This window comes from Diabrotica virgifera, chromosome 10, assembly GCF_917563875.1.
Source record: "Diabrotica virgifera virgifera chromosome 10, PGI_DIABVI_V3a".
Classification (NCBI taxonomy): Eukaryota; Metazoa; Arthropoda; class Insecta; order Coleoptera; family Chrysomelidae; genus Diabrotica; species Diabrotica virgifera.
This window is the reverse complement of record NC_065452.1, coordinates 47,810,909-47,829,944: the sequence shown is the minus strand read 5'-3', so window position 1 is coordinate 47,829,944 and position 19,036 is coordinate 47,810,909. Positions and strand designations below refer to the sequence as shown.

The window sequence follows — 19,036 nt, the reverse complement described above, 5'->3', positions numbered from 1 at the left end:
ATACTCCAATAACGGACTTAGCATAAATACAACAAAGACAAAGTTACTTGTAGTTAGCAAACAAGACGTCGGCCCTATGCAACTAAATTGTCAGTAATGAACCAGTGTCTAAAATGTTATGCGTATCTTTTATTACTATATGGATGTGAAACCTGGATTATAAAGGTTAACATGATGAACAAATTAGAAGCCTTCGAAATGTGGTCATATCGTAGAATGCTCAGAATATCTTGGGTTTAACGCATTTCAAACAGAGAAGTCTTAAACAGAGTAGGTCAAGGCGAAGGTGACTTAATCAAGATGATAAAAAAGAGAAAACTTGAATATCTCGGGAATATAATGAGAGGTAGCAGATACAGGATGCTGCAGTCAATACTCAAAGGATATAACGACGGAAAAAGTGGAATTGGTAGGAAGAAATATTCATGGCTCCGAAATCTTCGTCAATGGACTGGCTTATCAGCAGATCAACTATTACATGCCGCGCAAGATCGAGAACGATATCGGCAAATTATCATGGAAGCTACCCACGCCTAAAATTTGGGCACGATATTTAAAGAAGATACGATATCCAGGATATCATGAATGGATTACCGAACCGGCTGCAAGAAGTCCTAAGAAACAGAGGCGGCAACACACATTATTAGCATTCATATTTTTTTTTAATTAGACTATGATTTTCAAAATTATGTTGGTTTAAATTTTCTTCGATTTTTAAACATTGGATTTTTGTTAATCTTTCCTTGATAAACGACTTTTCTTTCAATAATTTTATTGTTGTCTGTTCCTCAAAGGTAGTTTTCACCATATCTTTCATAAAATGTGGTCCAAGAATGACAAATTCTGCAAATTGAAAGAAATGCAAGGAGGGGGTTTAATTGTGCCGGTGAGTGTATTTAGTGGATAGGTAATAATTATTTAATACACGGTAAAAATTATTTGTAAATCTCCATTAATACTATTATTTTTAGTGTCATTAATGCGCAGTGCATACGGATGATTTCAAGTACGACATCCTTTAGTAACGAAATTTCCTAATATCCTAATGATGATTTTATCACCTTAGCACCTTTTGCACAACAGCTGTTGCTATTTATTACTAAAAAAATAAATATTCATAAGCCAAATGAATTTACTAAGGTGTAATATTTCTTATTTATTTTTTTTCAATTATAAAAATTGTTGATCGTTCGTACAAGGTAATTTGAAACTTTCTTTAGTCTTTAGTTTATTCGACAATATCTATATGCTAAATTGTTATGTTGAACTAATAAAGGTCATATCAATCAATGTAGAATGTAACAAATTATAAAAATGAATTATTTAAAACAATACTATTCTTTTTATTACAGTAAAACTCCTGAAGTAACTAAATAGACCAAGCAAATTCGGTTAATTTTGTTTTAAAAAATTCCCCAGCTCAAAATTTCCTGGAGTGATTTGGAGGAGCAATTCTGGAAGAACAATACAAGAACACTACAATCCAACACTATGGAAATCAATGGTCGAGCTGGGCGACCTGGGCGTACCCGCGAATCAAAAGCTTTCTGCATAAATTCTGGACTGATACAGGGAGGTCAATTGCCCCATTGTTGTTGAACCAGGCCTTGAATATTTCATGCGAAAAATTTATCCAAAAATCAAACCAGCCATAGCTGCTCGGGGAGAAAAAATTGAACTAGCCTTTGCCAATGACGTAGATGCAGTGGCACAATTGACATTAGAATTTTCTCGAGCTTTGAAGACACTGCATTAAATATCGGTCTAAAAATCAATGAAGACAAAACAAAATACGTGGTCGTCTCAAAATAAGAAGGACATCGAATAAGGCAAAATATTACTATAAACGATCATAACTTCGAAGTGGTTAAAGAACTTAAATATCTAGGAGCAACAATCACCAATGACAATAAAATAAATCTAAAAATTGAAACGCGAATAATGGCAGGAAACAGATCTTTCTTTGCAATGCAACATCTAACGGAGTCAAAACTTCTCTCACGAGGTGTAAAAATCGTACGCTAACAAAACGGAAGTAAATAAACTGCTGGTATGGGAACGTAAAATCCTTCGAATGATATATGGCCCTTGCAGGGACAGCGTGACAAACGAATGGAGGGGTAAATACCATAACGAGTTAAAGTCTCTTTTTGGAAAGGAAAATCTAGTCAGATATATAGAATCAAATGGGCAGGGCATATGATACCCAGTAACGACAATCGCCTTATAAACAATGTGCTTTGGGAAAGGCCAGATGGGAGAAGGTCTCTAGTACGGCCTAGAAAAAGAGTTGTAACACCGTTTATGATGATGATGAATTCTGGAAGACCATGAAACTATTGGTAGCAGAAAGAAAAGTTAAAAGGTCTAAGACCAAAACCAAGATCTCCAACATGATTGGGAAACCAAATGAAGACTCTGGTGGGAAAATTCCTATATGAAGCCGTCCATCAGGTACAGCCAATGATGACAGCAAGCTAACAATATTTTTTATTTTATCACCACGCTCTGACCAGGGCTCAAAGAATGCATATTTAAAATTTACTAGCCTATAGATATCTATATTACCTTTTACGTGAAGCCTTTGAATTTTTGTTCACTATCTGAGCTAATTAATCTGTAATTGGAGGAGGTAAGAAACTAGCAAAATGTAATTTAGTACTTTATTTTTTAGAAACAGTAAAAAAATTAACAACACCCTGGAAAATATCTGTTAACTTTCTCCATAGAACAAAGGGTGATAAAAAGAATTTTGATCGTAATCAGCATCTGCACTATATTTAGAAGATTTACCACCATTTCCTCCAGAGCCTCCACTTCCACCACCCTTTTTACCACCTCCGCCGTTATCTGCCTTTGGTGGTGGTGGTGGGGGAGGAGGAGGAGGTTGTTTTCCGGCGTTCTTGGCTAGTCCAGCGGCGGCAGCTGCAGCCGCTGCCGCTGCATTAGCTGCAGCTGCTTGGGCCGCGGCTTGAGCTTTCATCGCTGCAGCTCTTGTGGCTTCGAAGTCGATCCTTACGGCTGCTAGTTGTTTTCCTATATTTTCTAATCGGTCCATCGCAGAACCAACCATGGCTTGCTGAGCAGCTAACTCCCCGGCGGCCTCGTTTGCTGCTTGGGTTACGTGATCTGCTGCAGCTTGAGCGGCATTTAGCGTGTTCTGAAGGACTTGTACATGTGTTCTTGCTTCTTGTGCTGCTCTATTTGTTTGATCAGCTGCTCTTTGTGCCTAGAAGTAAATGTGAATGTGGTAAACTCTACAAAAATTGAAATTAAATAAAATACAAAATAAACAAAAGTCTTCATTGATCTATACACTCATAATTACCTAGATACGAGGACGATAGAGTAATTCTGTCAGACAATATTGAAGGTCTCCAAATTCTTCTTGATCGTATTCATGAAATAGGAAAGGAAATGGGCATTAAAATAAGCTCAAACCAAACAAAATTTTTAGTCATAACCCACATCCAGATACAGACCTTCAATTGAGTGAATTCCAAGTTAAAACTTTCACAAAATGACATATTTGGAAACGGTCATAACAGGCCAAATAGATCCAGACATAGAAACAAAATGCAGAATACCAAGGACTAAAACTATTTTTATGAAAATGATAACATTTCTTTGCGATAATCATCTCATTTTAGAACTAAGACAAAGAATGGTTAAGTCCTATGTTTGATCTGTACTTTGTATGGTGTAGAAGTGTAAACACTAAAAGTATCAAGCATAAACAGAATTGAAGCATTCCATAGACGGATGCTGAAGACACTTCAACAAGACAGCAAGAAGAACTAATGAGGAAGTACTAAGGACGGTCAACAAAGATAGTGAACTGCTTAAGACTGTTAAACACAAAAATATTTGTAATATATCTTTATTATACCTGCATAAGTTGCTGTTTTTCTCCCATTAGAGCAGTTTGAGCATCCCTAAATTGTTGTTCCATTCCTTGAAGAAGAATTTGTTTTCCTGCTAGGGCGGCTTGAGCAGTAGCTGAGGCCTAAAGTGTTAATGACATATTACTATAAAAATTAATATTAGATTTTCTTGATAATTAGTATTAACTAAAATATATTATAATATGTAAATAGATGGAATATTTTTAACCAACTTGAGGACTTGGAATTTGCAGATGATATATGCCTTTAAACAGAAAAAAGACAACGCAAAACTGGAAAAGTAGCAGAGGCTAGGAAGAAAGTCGGACTTAACACAAACGTCAGAAAACTAAGATAATGAAAATAAATACACCAAGAAAAATGGGAATATCACTAGGAGGCACGGAATTAGAAACGGTAGAGAAATTTAACTACTTGGGCAGTATTTTCACAAACAAAAGGATTTAAAAGGATTTAAAAGGATCCACGGACCGAAGAAAAACAATATCAAGTGGAAAATTAGAATTAATTATAATTGTCAAAAGTTAATGGAAGAGAAAGATATAGATAGCTTTGCTAAGTGTAGTAGACTAGCTTGGTTTAGAACAGAAGAGATAGACCTATAAAGCAATGGTTGCAGAACGTGTAATACGATCTGACAGTGATACAGATCAGTCAGTGAAGAGATGTAAGTAAGAACAGATTATACTAGAGGCAAATAGCAACAGTTGTTGCACAAAAGATGATGATGATGATGCTGACAGTGTATCAAATATAAACTAACAGGAATGCAGGAGTAACTACGGGATCCCACTCTTATACATAATTTGAAAGTTTTGTTAAAAAGTTTGTAAACAACTAGTACAAAAACAGAAGGGAATTATGGAAATAGTACGATGGGAGCGCAACACATACTGAATAGGAAAAGTTATACAGATCCAGTATCAAAGTGTCATAGTGAGAGGCTTAAAGTAAAATTTAACCAAGACGATTACGGAAGTTTCTAAAGACAAAGAATATCCTCCTCCTCCCAAGTGCCTTCTTTATTTCTGATGTTTCGTAGCCAGGATTTTTTCTTTCTTCCTATACCCCTTCTACCTTTGATTTTGCCCTCTAGTATTACCTGGAGCTGCTCTAATTTCCTATGGCGCATTATGTTTTCTAGATATGACGTCTTTCTAATTTTGATTGTATTGCCCAGATGAGGACGTGTGTTCATTATTTCCAGTACTTCTTCATTCGTAGTTCTGCTGGTCCAGCTTATTCTTAGCATTCGGCGGTAGATCCAGATTTCGAATGAATTCAGTTTGTTGACATCATACAGTTTTAATGTCCAGGTATCACAGCCATATAGTAATAGAGACCACACATAACACTTTAGTGTTCTCAATCTTATTGTGACTGATAGCTTGGGGTTACAGAGCATTTTACGCTTGTTTATGAAGCCAGACCTTGCTATTTAAATGCGTCTTCTAATTTCTTACGAAAAGAATTCTTATTTCGTACGAATTCTAGTGCTTGAATAATAGGCATAAAAATAAAAGAAATGTTTTTATGAAATGGTATTTAGAAGTATATGGCTGAAACAGTTATCAATGATGATAGTCAACAGTACGACTAGGAGGCGATGAGAGAAACGAAAGAGAGTATTACAAAGAAATAAGGGTTGAGTGAAACTTCTTTAAATTACGATTGCTTATAATAAAAAATGTTCTTACTGCTGCTGCAGATTGAGCAAGTGTGTTTTTGGCAACATAGGCTGCTTGATGTCCAGCAGCGTCTTGATTATTGACGGCATCGTCAGCGGCGTTTGAAGAACCTTCTGCTATACTCCTCAAACTACTTCCAGCACTGAAACCTTGCTTCTTCTTGGGAGTTGCTTGGTTATCTGCTAGCTGTGCGAACTGTACATCGTAGTTTGTCAATATGTCTATGTCATCGTATTCCAGAGATTGTTGTATAGGAACTAAAAGAATTGAAATTATTATTAATATGAGACATTAATTTTCATTAAGTTTTATTGTTTTTTTATACCTTTTAACCACTTTTTAGAAGTTATTCACACTTTTTTCCCATTTTTCATACATCGCTCCCACTTTTTTACCATTTTTACAAGTTTTACCCACTTTTGCACACATTTCTCACAGTTTTTTTCCATTTTTATAATTGTACTTTACGTGTTTACCTTGTTCTCCCAACATGAAAAAAATATGCTAGACAACACTTAAAATCAGGGAAATATGCTGTATGACCCATTCAGGTAACTCATATGACTATGAGTTACCTATAAGGGGTGGGCCAAAGAAAACAGTCCACCTCGATATTTGGCAATTTGGTAGTAGTTATTAGATTTTAAGGATATGACGAAACAGGTCGATTTTTGTTCTAAGGGGGACACATTTTTACGATACATACATCTGTCATTTGTCAACCCCCTCACTTCCACTTTCCCAACCCATATTTTTTAATAGGGAATATACCATGTGCGGTAAATCATTAGAAAGGCATTAAGATGGAGTATTCAGGCATAACATCGTTCACGATTTTTTTTTAGATATTTGTACCGTCTTTGCAAAAAACTGTCAATTCATTTGATGTACAACACCTACTAAAAAAGTAACGTAACGTCTATGGTTTGCTAACATGTAGTCCTTCCTGTCACGTCATATTTACTTTTGATGTGACAGAAAAAATGACATATTAGCAAACCATAGGCGTTACGTTTCATTTTTAAGAGGTGTTGTACGTCAAATGAATTAACAGTTTTTTTTGCAAAACGGTGCAAATATCGAAAAAAATCTTGGATGCTCGTTATATCTGAATACTCCATCTAAATGCCTTTCTAATGACGGTCGCACATGGTATATTCCCTATTTAAAAATAAGGGGTTGGGGAAGTGGAAGGGAGGGGTTGACAAATGACAGATGTGTGGATCGTAAAAATGTGTTCCCCTTAGGACAAAAATCGACCTGTTTCGTCATTTCTTTGAACTCTGATAACTACTGCCAAATATCGATGTGAACTGTTTTCTTTGACTCACCTTGTATATGGCTTTTGGTGCCATGACTTTTGTAGAAAAGTCTCCAGATACAGTAAAACAATTAGAAGATAGAGATGAGAATTTATGGACAAAAATAATGTCGTCGAGGAAAGTAGAATTAGATGAGTGCATGGGCAGCAGTGGAGAAAATCCCAGAAAAGGTTTCCAGAAAAGAAAATTCAAGTTTGCAAGTAAACCACAGTTGGAAATCAATATACAATACTTTAAACTTTTAAACAGTTAGATGTAAACACATGATGTAAATCATGATGTAAAAACAATGAAGAGCTAAAAGAAAATGTATAAATTTATCCACAAGGGTAATGCAGTAGTTTAAAATTCTAATACGAATCTGAGGCATAGACTGGAATAGGCTGGTGTCTGATAAGCTATGATAAGCTGGTGTTTTCTCTATGGGGAAAGGGTACGGCAAAAGATAAGGGCTTGCTAGTCGAATACTCTATGGAAAATGGCATTTTAAAGGATCAAACAATATGTATATACCAATAATATAATTTTGTTTGCGGTACTTTAAATCAAAAAATATTATGGAACTTTGTAATATAAATACAAAATTTCAGTTTGCGGATTTATCAACAAAAGAGCTTCATAAAATAAAGTTTTGCAATAATAGAGATAAGTTAGGATTGTATTACCTAGTTCAGAGAGGCAAATTTTAAATTTGATTTATTATCGAATTGTAATGCTACTGTAGAGTAGTCCAGATAAAACATTTTCTACCCTGTGAACAATCAGCACAATAAACAAAAATCAACAATGCATAAGAAATATTATCCGTTAAATTTAAATATGACCACAAAACCATGGTTTCTTAGTTGTACTAAAGATGTAAGATAATCAGTCAGAGAAAAGTTAATGAACCATTTGATTATGTGATACTTTCAGAAATGCTCAATTGATTCGTATCACTTTTTACAACAGAAGTCAACTGTAAAATTAGACATTATATCACCGAACAATATTGTCTGAACTAATCAATTAGGACAGTACTCGAATAACAAATACTGAGATTAAAAAAAAGCAAGTAAACTCTCTGTTGGTAATAAATATTCCAATGAACTGTGAGAACTTTTTGCTCATCAATATGCGTGACAATATTGTACCAATACCATTATTACCAATAATACATGTCCAAATAATTTGACAATAAAAAGGACTTTTAACAATCTGTAGTTTTTTAGTCGATTAATATCATTCTTTTAAAAAGATAAAGGCAGTTTTTGTTTTCATTTCATTCAGAGTTGGACCACCATCTCCATATAGCTATTTCGGCATCTATGCATCCTCAGTGGAGTTATGTAGTCACAACTCTAAAGCAAAATCAAAAAACCCTGCCTATTTAAGGGAAAACATCGCGATGCAATGATTCCACCTTTTTGAGACGCAAAACAGCGACATCTCTCGTAATACGAGGAAGACGAAAAGCCCCAGATGCAAAGTTTACTACTTTTACACAATTAGAATAATTGAAATAAAAATAATAGACAATAATTTAAATCCAAGACTTTTCGTTAAGAAACTGCTTTCTGGTTGCATCCCGTATCTACGGCTTTCACAATATATAAGCACAAGAGACGACGAATATAGAAGAAAGCAAATAAAGATTATTTATTTGCTTTGCCACGTATTTACCTTCTTTTCCTAGACGAAAAAAAGGTAAATACGTGACCAAAGTGTCCTTTATTTGCTTTCTTCTATATTCGTCTTATGTTGTGCTCATACATATTGTAAAAGCCGGAGATACGGGATGCAGCCAGAAAGCAGTTTCTTAACGAAAAGTCTTGGATTTAAATTATTGTTTATTATTTTTCTTTCAATTATTCTAATTGTGTAAAAATAGTAAACTTTGCATCTGGAGCTTTTCGTCTTCCTCTCATCCTTTTAGTTTTTAAAATTTGTATTTGGAAAGCTTTTCATTTAGTTTATTTGTAAGTAATTCGCATTTTATTACGTATAACTAGAACAGCAACAGAGAGAATACAAAGAAATTAATAAACGAATTAAAGAAAAAATAAGAGATACCAAAAATAAATGGATTAAAAACTACGAGGAAGCAAAACAAAGATTATTGCTCTTTTAACTTCTATAAAAGAAACTCAAAGAAATAGCAAACACCTTCAGAACTATACAAACTCTGACAAACATATAGGTACTAGACCTATTATTATTATCTGACGATCGTAACTTTTATACTACGAATCAAAAATACAGACTTAACTGGCCGACCAATATTAAAATCATCAATGGAATCTGTGATCGCAGGTTTACAAAATAATAAAGCTATAAGACCTGACAACGTAAATGCGGAAATAGTTAAACTCTTCCTTATCTAGTACATAAGAAAACTCTTTAATAAACATATATCCATGGTGTTTTCAAAATCCTTTTATAGCACCACATCACAAATGCTTCCAACTTCTTTATATTATCTACTTTTAGTGTCCAGCTTTCCGTTCATCATCATCACGTAGCGCTACAACCCTGGGTGGGTTCTGGCTGACTGTACAACTTTCTTCCAATTTGTTTGGTCTTCAATCAACCTAGCGTCAAATGGAATGTTCATTTTCCGGAGATCTGCTTGTATGTTATCTCTCCATCGCATTCTGGGACGTCCGAGTGGTCTTTTGCCTGTAGGAATCTCCTCCCATACCAGTCTTACAAGTCTCTCGTTATGAAGTCTGTGCACGTAACCTGCCCATCTTAGTCGCTGTGATTTAATTTCTTAGACAATATCGGCGTCATTGTAGGGTGCTTTTAATTGGATATTGCTTCTGATCCTATACTGGTTTGTGGTGATGTCGTGGTGAGGTCTAAAAATTTTTCTAAGTATTTTTCGTTCAAAACGTCTGAGCTTTTCTTCGTTTGCTTTGGTCATTGTCCACAGGTTCACGTTTCGCATTCATATGTTAGTACAGGTCTGATGATGGATTTATATATTTTGATCTTTGAACTTCTTGTAAGATTTTTTGATTTTATAAGCTTATCCAGTGCGAATAGACAGCCATTTGCCGATTAGATTCTGTCCTTTATTTCTTCAGTAACATCGTTGTCAGCTGTGATTACCACGCCCAGATACTTGAAAATTTGCACTTTTTCGTAATTGAAGGTGTTAACCGTCACATTTTGTCCTATCCTGTCCCTTCGTGTCGTTATATTTATACACTTGTTGCTCCTACTTCACTTGTTGCTCCTTCCACCTTGTTGAAAATGTTTTTTATAGATAGGATGGAGTCTCCAATGGGAGCAATGTCATCTGCATATGCTAGTAATAGCTTGGGACCTTCAACTGATAGCAATTCTCTTTTTATTTCAGCCGACCTCATCGCTTTTTCTAATATGTACAAGGTTAAAAAGTAGTGGAGATAATGCATCACCCTGTTTGAGCCCACTGTTGATTTTAAAGCAGCCAGACAGTTTATCATTTACACGTATTTTAGATATTACACCTTCCACATAGACTTTGGTCATCCGAATGAGTTTCTTTGGTATTGAGAACTTCGCCATGGTATTCCATAGCTTTCCATTGCATTAAAAAAAGTCGAGAACACGTAGAGGAAGGCCTCGATTAACAATTATTTTTTCATTTTTATAAAAATGTTTGTCTTGCATCTTCAATTCGTGTCCTAATTTCTTTACCTTGGTCATTGACTTTATCAAGTGTATCCAAATATTGTGAATTACGTTACTTTTAGTCAGTGTCGGATTTACCACTAGGCCGACTAGGCCGCGGCCTAGGGCCGCAAGCAAAAGGGGACCGCAGCGTTTTGTAAAAAAGAAGTTTTTGGTAAAAAATTTTATTAATTGAATTGAAATCAGTAAACAATTTTTCAAATAAGAGAATGGCTATTCTGATAAACACGTGGTACGGTATTTTACAACGTTTTGACAAGAGTAGCAAAACATTAACTGCTACATACTTGAATGTGACTTGCAGCATACAAATCTCTAAAGGAGTATGCATTGAGTCTGAGAGACAACTTTGATTCCTATGAAAAAAGAGGAAAAGAGTTGTCTAAAAATGAAACCTATATTCTTGAAATAAAAAGACGTCCGAAAAGAAAGCTCTCCCTGGCTAAGACAAAGAAGATAAATCCACTGAACCCCACTTTAATGGCAACGAAAACTTAAAGATGCAATGTTGTAATATTTGACACGCTTTATTCAGAATTGAATGAAAGGTCCGAAGTTTATTTCACTCTTAACCCGGCATTGGTCGCTAGGTCGGTTGTTACGCGAGTGGTCGCACGTGAGATTTTCTCTCACATATCCAACTTTTGCCAACCTTTACAAAATTTTACAAAACGATGAGGTTTCGTCAACGATAAAGCCATTTGCTTTAAAAAGACACGACGTTTTTCTGTTTTATTATTATTATCTTTATATAAAATGTTACTATTGAAGCCGCCAATATTTAACATTGGAAAATATATGGTAAGTGACCATCTACAACTAACCCGTGTAACAGAATGTAGGATTTTCATATCATCGACCACATCCATGGAGCCTTTTATTACATCATAAAAGGATATTATTTTAAGTTTTAAGGGGAAAAATAAAATTAATTTTTATACACAGTTGGTGACGCCGGTGGTCGCTTGATGAGAGAATCTCTCACATGAAGGGTAGTGACTCAACAATATGGTGATACTAATTAAACTGAGTCACTATCTGAGCGGACGAGTCTATTAGATTGTCGAGGGAGGATAGTTAGGAGACTAGAAGGAACTACAAAGTTTATAATTTCCCAGAAAAAAAGTTGTGCGCCATTTTCTGAAACCGTGAGAGAAAATCTCATATAGCGACCACTGGCGGGTTAATGAAGAATATGGATTTAAAACAACTTATCATCAATTTCCAATGAAGAAATCGGGGTAAACGTTTCTATTTTAACTAAAAAGTATCGAATCGACATAGATGGCGACTTTGGAGAAGAGTTTGTACAGTGCAAAGGCTTTGTTGAAGGTATATGCGGACATATGCGTGGCACCACTGAGTCTTAGATCAATTTTCAGCTTGCCACAATGGATTGTCATGTGGATTGAATTGATAAGAATTGAAAATTATGGTGCAACGTATGTGACACTTAAATCGGCCCTATCTATAAGCTGAGCTGGGTTAAGCTGGAGCTTAATATTTGTTGGTGCAACCAGGCATTAATATTTTTATTTTTCAGTACCGTAGCCTATTACTAGTACAGTTCATATTATTTTGCTTGTTCTTTTACTTATAATGTCTTTTCAACTCGGCTTTTTTTTAGTTTTTTGTTGTCATCTGTACTTTTCCCCCGAATGAAACAAACGGTATTTAATTTTAGCAATTAACTACAATACTAATTATTTATAATATAATAATTTTAGCACTATTAATAATTTTACAAATAACTGCTGTTTGCTAAAATTTTGAATTATATATTTTCTATCTTCTTCTTAAGGTGCCTTCTCCATTACTGAAGGTTGGCTATAACTACAGCAAATTGTTCTCTATCTTGAGCAGTTCTTAGTATCGAATGTGTGTCCATACCTTTCCAGTCTCTCACGTTCTTCAGCCAGGAGCATTTTCTTCTTCCTGAACCTCTTCTTCCCTCCACTTTCCCTTCCATTATGGGTCGTAAAAATTTGTATCTTTCTTCTATGTAAATTATTTCCTAGATAACTAGTTTTTCTGTTTTTTACAACATTTAGGAATTCTCTCTCCGTCTCCATTGTTCTCAGCACCTCGTTGTTGTTCACGTGATCTGTCCAAGAGATCTTCAGCATCCTTCGAAAAACCAACATCTCAAAGGCTTCTATAAATATAAAATTCTTTCTATAAATTTTCTTTTTCGAAATTTCTATAAATATAGAAATTGTTAGAGCTGTTTTGGGGTTTTAGCCAAATTTGCAAACCAAGATTATTTAATTAGTAAATACATTTCAACCTATTTATGTCCGTCTTCAAATAGAACATTAGAGGCATTTCTATTCATTTATGTTATACTTTGTATTACGAATTTTAAAAAGTAAAATTAAAATAAACGTTTTAATTATTATTATTATTATTAAGTCTTTAAGCTTTAATTACATAATCGTGAAGTTATCGGGGGCCGCTCGGGGTAATTTGGCCTAGGACCGCAAATACCCTAAATCCGGCACTGCTTTTAGTATAACTATATAAGTGCAAAATTGAGTTATATGGTCCAGGAGAAATTACGAAGCGCTTATTTTTTAAGATCTTATGTTTCACATTATTTAAACAAACATGTACTTACGTAGAGCAGCAATCAAAAACAGCATCCATATCATGTCCTAAGCTGGAAAATATAAAATTTGTTAAAAAACAAAAAGATATCTGTATTATTTAAGTATTGTTTATATGGTATTGAACCACAGTTATTGGTGTAATGAAAATTACATTTTTAATGTTGCATTGTTACATTTCTAATGTTGACGTTTCGATTTCCACTCCACAAATCGTTCTTAAAAAAATTATTCTAAAAATTCTGGAAAGATTGTATAACCTAGATTTATTATGTTATGTATGTCTTTTCAAAAATTTACATACTTAACCTAGATCTTATAGGCCACAGTAAGTGTGTGGTTGAAAAATTGTTTGAGAGTAATGTAATTACCCTAGGTATATCAAACTGTTTTTTGTCTGATTTTGTTTTGATATATTTGTGTATCTAATGTGTATCATACATGTGGTTATGTGAATTAAGATTTTAAAATTTTTGTACATATAGTGTGTTAGTGTATTGTGTGTTGCATATGTATTGTGAATGATATAAAATGTTCTTCGATTTTCTTTACTTCCTGTGCATCAACATATGCAACACGCAACCCACGAACACACTTTGTAGAAAACTTAAAAAACTTAATTCACACCACCACATCTATGATATAGATTACATAAACACATTAACACGTCAGAATTTGATATACCTACGGTAATTACATCACTCTAAAACACTTTTTTCAACCACACAATTGCTGTGGCCTATAAGATCTAGGCCAAGTCTGTCAATTTTTTGAAAAGACATATGTAACCAAATAAATCAGGGTCATACAGTTTTCCCAGAATTTTTAGAATAATCTTTTTTGACGACTATTTCCGAAGTGGAAATCGAAACATCAAACATTCTTTAATTAAAATCTAATAATTATGTGGGAATATGCGCCCCACCTTCTCTGGATAGGTTGTATGGGAAAATTGCTAAAGAAAGGATGGATGAACAGCTACGGACTTTAGAAAAACATAGTGGTTTTCGTCCCGGACGCTCATGAACTAATTTTATTATTTTCTATAAAGCAGCTCGTAGAAAAAAAACATTAATTATATTCATCGCTGAACTACACATTGTATTCGTTGTTCTTTGAAAGGCCTATGATAGTGTCCCAGTCAACAACCTGTGTAAAGCAACTTAAAATCACGGAGTAAATAACATCTACATAAATGCCGTAAAATCAATTTACGGAGACAATGATGAATGTAGAATAAAAATCAGACAAATCTACTCAGAGCCGTTTAAGGTCGATAAAGGACTTCGACAAGGTTACTGCCTGTCACCAACCTCATTTAAACTTTATATAGATGAAACACTAAGGCTAAGGCTTCCCACGGGCGACAAATTTACGCTATCTATAGCCGTAAAACGAACTTAGGTTCCGCGGAACGGAATAGGAATAGCCGAACTGAACCGACTACGCACAAGTCCTGTAGTCGGTTCAGTTTGGCTATTCCTATTCCTTTCCGCGGAACCTTAAGTTCGTTTTACGGCTACTGCTAGCGTAAATTTGTCGCCCGTGGAGCCTTAGCCTTAGAAACTGAAACAAGAAATATGGGCAGATGGGAGTAAAAATTGACGACAACTTCATCCGTAGCCTTGTGGTTGCTGATGATCAAATAGTTTTAGCAGAAGACAAAGGCGACGTCGTCTACATGATAAAAAAGCTGGAAGAAGACTTTTCAAGCTGGGGTTTGGGAATTAATGATGATACAATACAATACATGATAATTGGAAACACCGCAGAAGATCAGGATCTGAATAACAACTAGACTGAATAGAAGAAGCAAATGAATATAAATACTGGGGGTGACTTTAACAAATACAGGATAAGATGGAGCGAATATATGTAATAAATAAAAAAAAAGAAAGACAACAACACGACAGTAATTACACTCGATTATATGGAGCGGCTATATTTCAAGCAAACCTTTAAACCATTAGTGGAAAGCTGCTCACTTTATGGCTGAGCTGCATGGATGACAAATAAAAATGGGAAATTCAATGGAAACGACGTTTTAGAGAAGAAGCTGCAGATTAATGCTAATGGACAAAGTGCGAAATTAACAAATTAGTGAACTTATGAATGTAAAGGAGACACTGAAAGACGAAATAAAAAAACGAAAATTAATCTGGTATGGACATACGAAAGATGAACTAGGCAATAATACCGCTAAGAACTTGAAAGTGCTAACAGAACGAGCAAAATAGGACGTCCTAGATTACACTGGAATGGACAAATAAAAACAAATGAAGAAGATATATAAACGGCAAACAGAATATGTTTTGTAAAGCTACGAATAGATAAAGTATTTTATAATATTTATTTAATTCATGGAAAATCGAAACCTACTACGATATAAAATCGAAATTGATTGGAAAATAATAAAGCGGGAAGCAAGGTTTAGATATCTGGGAATAGATATAACTAGTTACGGAGATGATGAAGAAGAAGTAGGACAACAAAGCTTAAAAGCAAGTAAGCTGGCGGAATCTCTTAATGACATTCTGAAAGAACAAACACCTAAGACAAGACACAAAAGCAAGAATGTATAAAGCAGCAATTAGACCTATATTGACATACACGGCGGAGACAAGACCTGACACATCTAAAACGAGACGACTACTAGAAACAACAGAGATGAAAATACTTCGACGAATATCAAAGAAAAGTCTGTTGGATAAGGAGAGAAGCGAAAATATAAGAAGAGCATGAAATGTAGAAGACATAAATGGATGGGTGACAAAAACGGAAACAGGAGTGGAACGATCACATTAGGAGAATGGCAGAGGATAGGATAGTACGAATAGTACGCGATAAGTCACCAAATGGACGGAAGAAGTATTGGCAGAAACAGGCTTTAAAGCCTACATACAAGAAAGAAGAAGAAGATTTAATTGATATCTGCAAAATATTTTATCTGAAGCACTAAGAAGTATCAATAATCCGAAAAGTAGAAAAACGTTAAACTCAGAACTGATTGAAAACAACAAAACTACGGGAAACATAAGATGACAATATAGAAAATAACTGAGAACGTATTATCCATCAGTCTCAAAGTTAAAATTGTCCAATATTAAGTGAAACTAACAGTAACATCTTCTGTCACATGTCACCACTTAAACACATCTCGGCACCAACAACGACATTTTCATTTCTAAAAATGATAAGAGCCGTTCACCGTGCTTCGGAGGATACGTTAAGCCGTCGATCCGTCTGGGCTAGTGTTTACATCGACACTAGTTACTTGAAACAGGATTAAAGATGCAGATGGCGCCGGAACCTGTCCGAAAGGATCTCCCCGGCAAAAATGCCATACGATATCATTATTATTACTTAAACACATTTTCACTAACACAATATTCCAATATGTCCACCTACCCGTTCGGAAATCCAACAGTCCTAAATAAAATAGCCACAAGTACCGACTGCACTGCCATTACCCATACTCAATGTTTTATACCGATTCAACGAGTAAAAGCTAAGAGGGGCAGATCTAATAAAATAAATAGTGATATACAAAATCAATCTCTTTAAAATTAAAATTATTTATAACATGTTTTTTACTCAAACCGCGAAATCGAACAGTTTATGTATCGAATCGATTGATTCCAATTTTTATTATTTCTAGTTACGCTGTATAGACAGATTTCTCTTTTAGAGAATTTATTTAATCTTCCGACTTTGAACAAAGTGCGAAAGATTGCCAATTTTATTACAAGTAGACCAGGACATTTAGCACTAAAAACACCCGAATAAATTGATTTTTAAATACAGCACCTAGAGACCGGCAACTTTTTGCATTGTGTTCAGGATGATGTCAGGAAAAGTCTACTATACAAAAATGGGTGAAAATGCATAATTTCACTTTAAAGCGCTTAAAATGCATCCAGAAGTCCATAAAATGTCAAAATCAGGATACTAAGGTCCAAATTTTGTTATTCGGGGCTTTTGAGGTCACTGAATAAGAATACGGTATCATAACCGACCCCTCATTGCCTGGTTGCCAGGGTCACTGCAAGGGACATCATTTTCTGGAGGGTTTTCAGCACTAAATTAATGCAAACGGATTACTCAAGGGTTTTGTAATGGCTAAACACGAATATGCCATCATAATTTACCTCCAGAGTACTTGGTGCTTAGGGTCGCTACCAAGGAACGTCGTCTGCTGGAATTTCGAGTGTTTTTGGCATTAAATTGATGCAAACTAATTACTCATAGGTTCTTGAGATTGTTGTACACGATTATACCATCAGAACTGATTTCCGGACTACTTGGTGCCCAGGATCACTATTGAGGCGCGTCATCTTCTGGAGTTTCAAGGAATTTCGGCATTAAATTGGTGCGCAAACAGATTACTCTTGGTTTTTGGGGTTGCTCTCTCCCGAAAACCCTCCACACTCCAGAAGATGACGTGTCTTAGTAGTGATCTTGTGTTCCAAGTACTTCGGAGGTCAATTCTGATGGCACATTCGTGTTTAGTGACCTTAAAAACCCATGTGTAATCCATTTGCATCAATTTATTGCCGAAAACCTTCAAAACTCAAGAAGATGAAATCCCTTGCAGTGACCCTGGGCACCAGTTTCTCTGAGGGGTCGGTTCTGATGATATATTAGTGTTTAGAGACCCCAAAAACCTTCGAGTAATCCTTTATGTATCAATTTAATGCCAAAAACCCTCGACGCTCCAGAAGATAACGTGTCTTAGTAGTGATATTGACTTCCAAGTACTCCGGAGCTCAATTCTAATGGCATACATTGGTGTTTAGTGACCTCAAAACCCCATGAGTAATCTATTCGCATAATTAATGCCGAAAACCCCCGAAACTCCAGAAGATGACGTGTCTTAGTAGAGATCTTGGGTTCCAAGTACTTCGGAGTTCAATTCTGATGGCACATTCGTATTTAGTGACCTTAAAACCCATAAGTAATTCATTTGCATTAATTTATTGCCGAAAACCTTCAGAACTCAAGAAGATGAAGTCCCTTGCAGTGACCCTGAGCACCAGTTTCTCTGGGGGTCGGTTCTGATGACATATTGGTATTTAGCGACCCCAAAAACCTTCGAGTAATCCTTTATGTATCAATTTAATGCCAAAAACCCTCGACACTCCAGAAGATGACGTGTCTTAGTAGTGATCTTGACTTCCAAGTATTCCGGAGGTCAATTCTGATGGCATACATTGATGTTTAGTGACCTCAAAACAAAAACCCATGAGTAATCCATTTGCATCAATTGAATGCCGAAAACCCCCGAAACTCCAGAAGATGACGTCCCTTGCAGTGACCCAGGTTCCAGGTCCTACGGAGGTTGGTTCTGATGTATTCGTGTTCAGTGACTCCAAAAACTCCCCGAATTACAGAATTTGGCTCTTAGTATACTGATTTTGACATGTTTATGCACATTTTTGGATGCATTTTATGCGCTTTAAAGTGAAATTATGCATTTCCGCTTATTTTTCTATAGTAGGCTTTTTTCCTGATGTCATCCATGAATACAATGCAAAAAGTTGCAGGTCTCTAGATGCAGTACCTATATAAAAATCGATTTATTTTGTGCTAAATGCCCTGGTCTAAAGTGACAATCTATCGATGCAGTAAGGTTTCGATAACACGAAACAATTTAATAAGTAAATGTCACAGATCAATCAAGCGTTACATATTTTCAATGATATTTAAGTAAACTGTAATTATATATCTGAAGATCTATCCATTTCTTCCGACTTTTTCTTCTAAAGATGCCTATCTTCTAGTAATGTTGGCGACCACATTGACTTATCTTATTTTAGACACAGCAGCTCGACATAGATCAGATGACGTTAGACCAG

The 19,036-nt window shown here is 35.3% G+C and overlaps 1 protein-coding gene across 1 annotated transcript; it reads right to left on the bottom strand.

Annotated features, from left to right (window-relative positions):
* Positions 1-2,649: 2,649 nt before the first annotated feature.
* LOC114330740 (antifreeze protein Maxi-like) lies at positions 2,650-16,685 on the bottom strand. The gene is made up of 5 exons (XM_028280153.1): positions 16,590-16,685; positions 13,193-13,234; positions 5,603-5,850; positions 3,890-4,006; positions 2,650-3,229 (listed from the first exon to the last, which is right to left on the bottom strand). Exons 2-5 carry the CDS (start codon positions 13,224-13,226, stop codon positions 2,714-2,716), a joined length of 915 nt encoding a protein of 304 aa, XP_028135954.1. The 5' UTR covers positions 13,227-13,234; positions 16,590-16,685; the 3' UTR covers positions 2,650-2,713.
* Between the last annotated feature and the right edge of the window lie 2,351 nt (positions 16,686-19,036).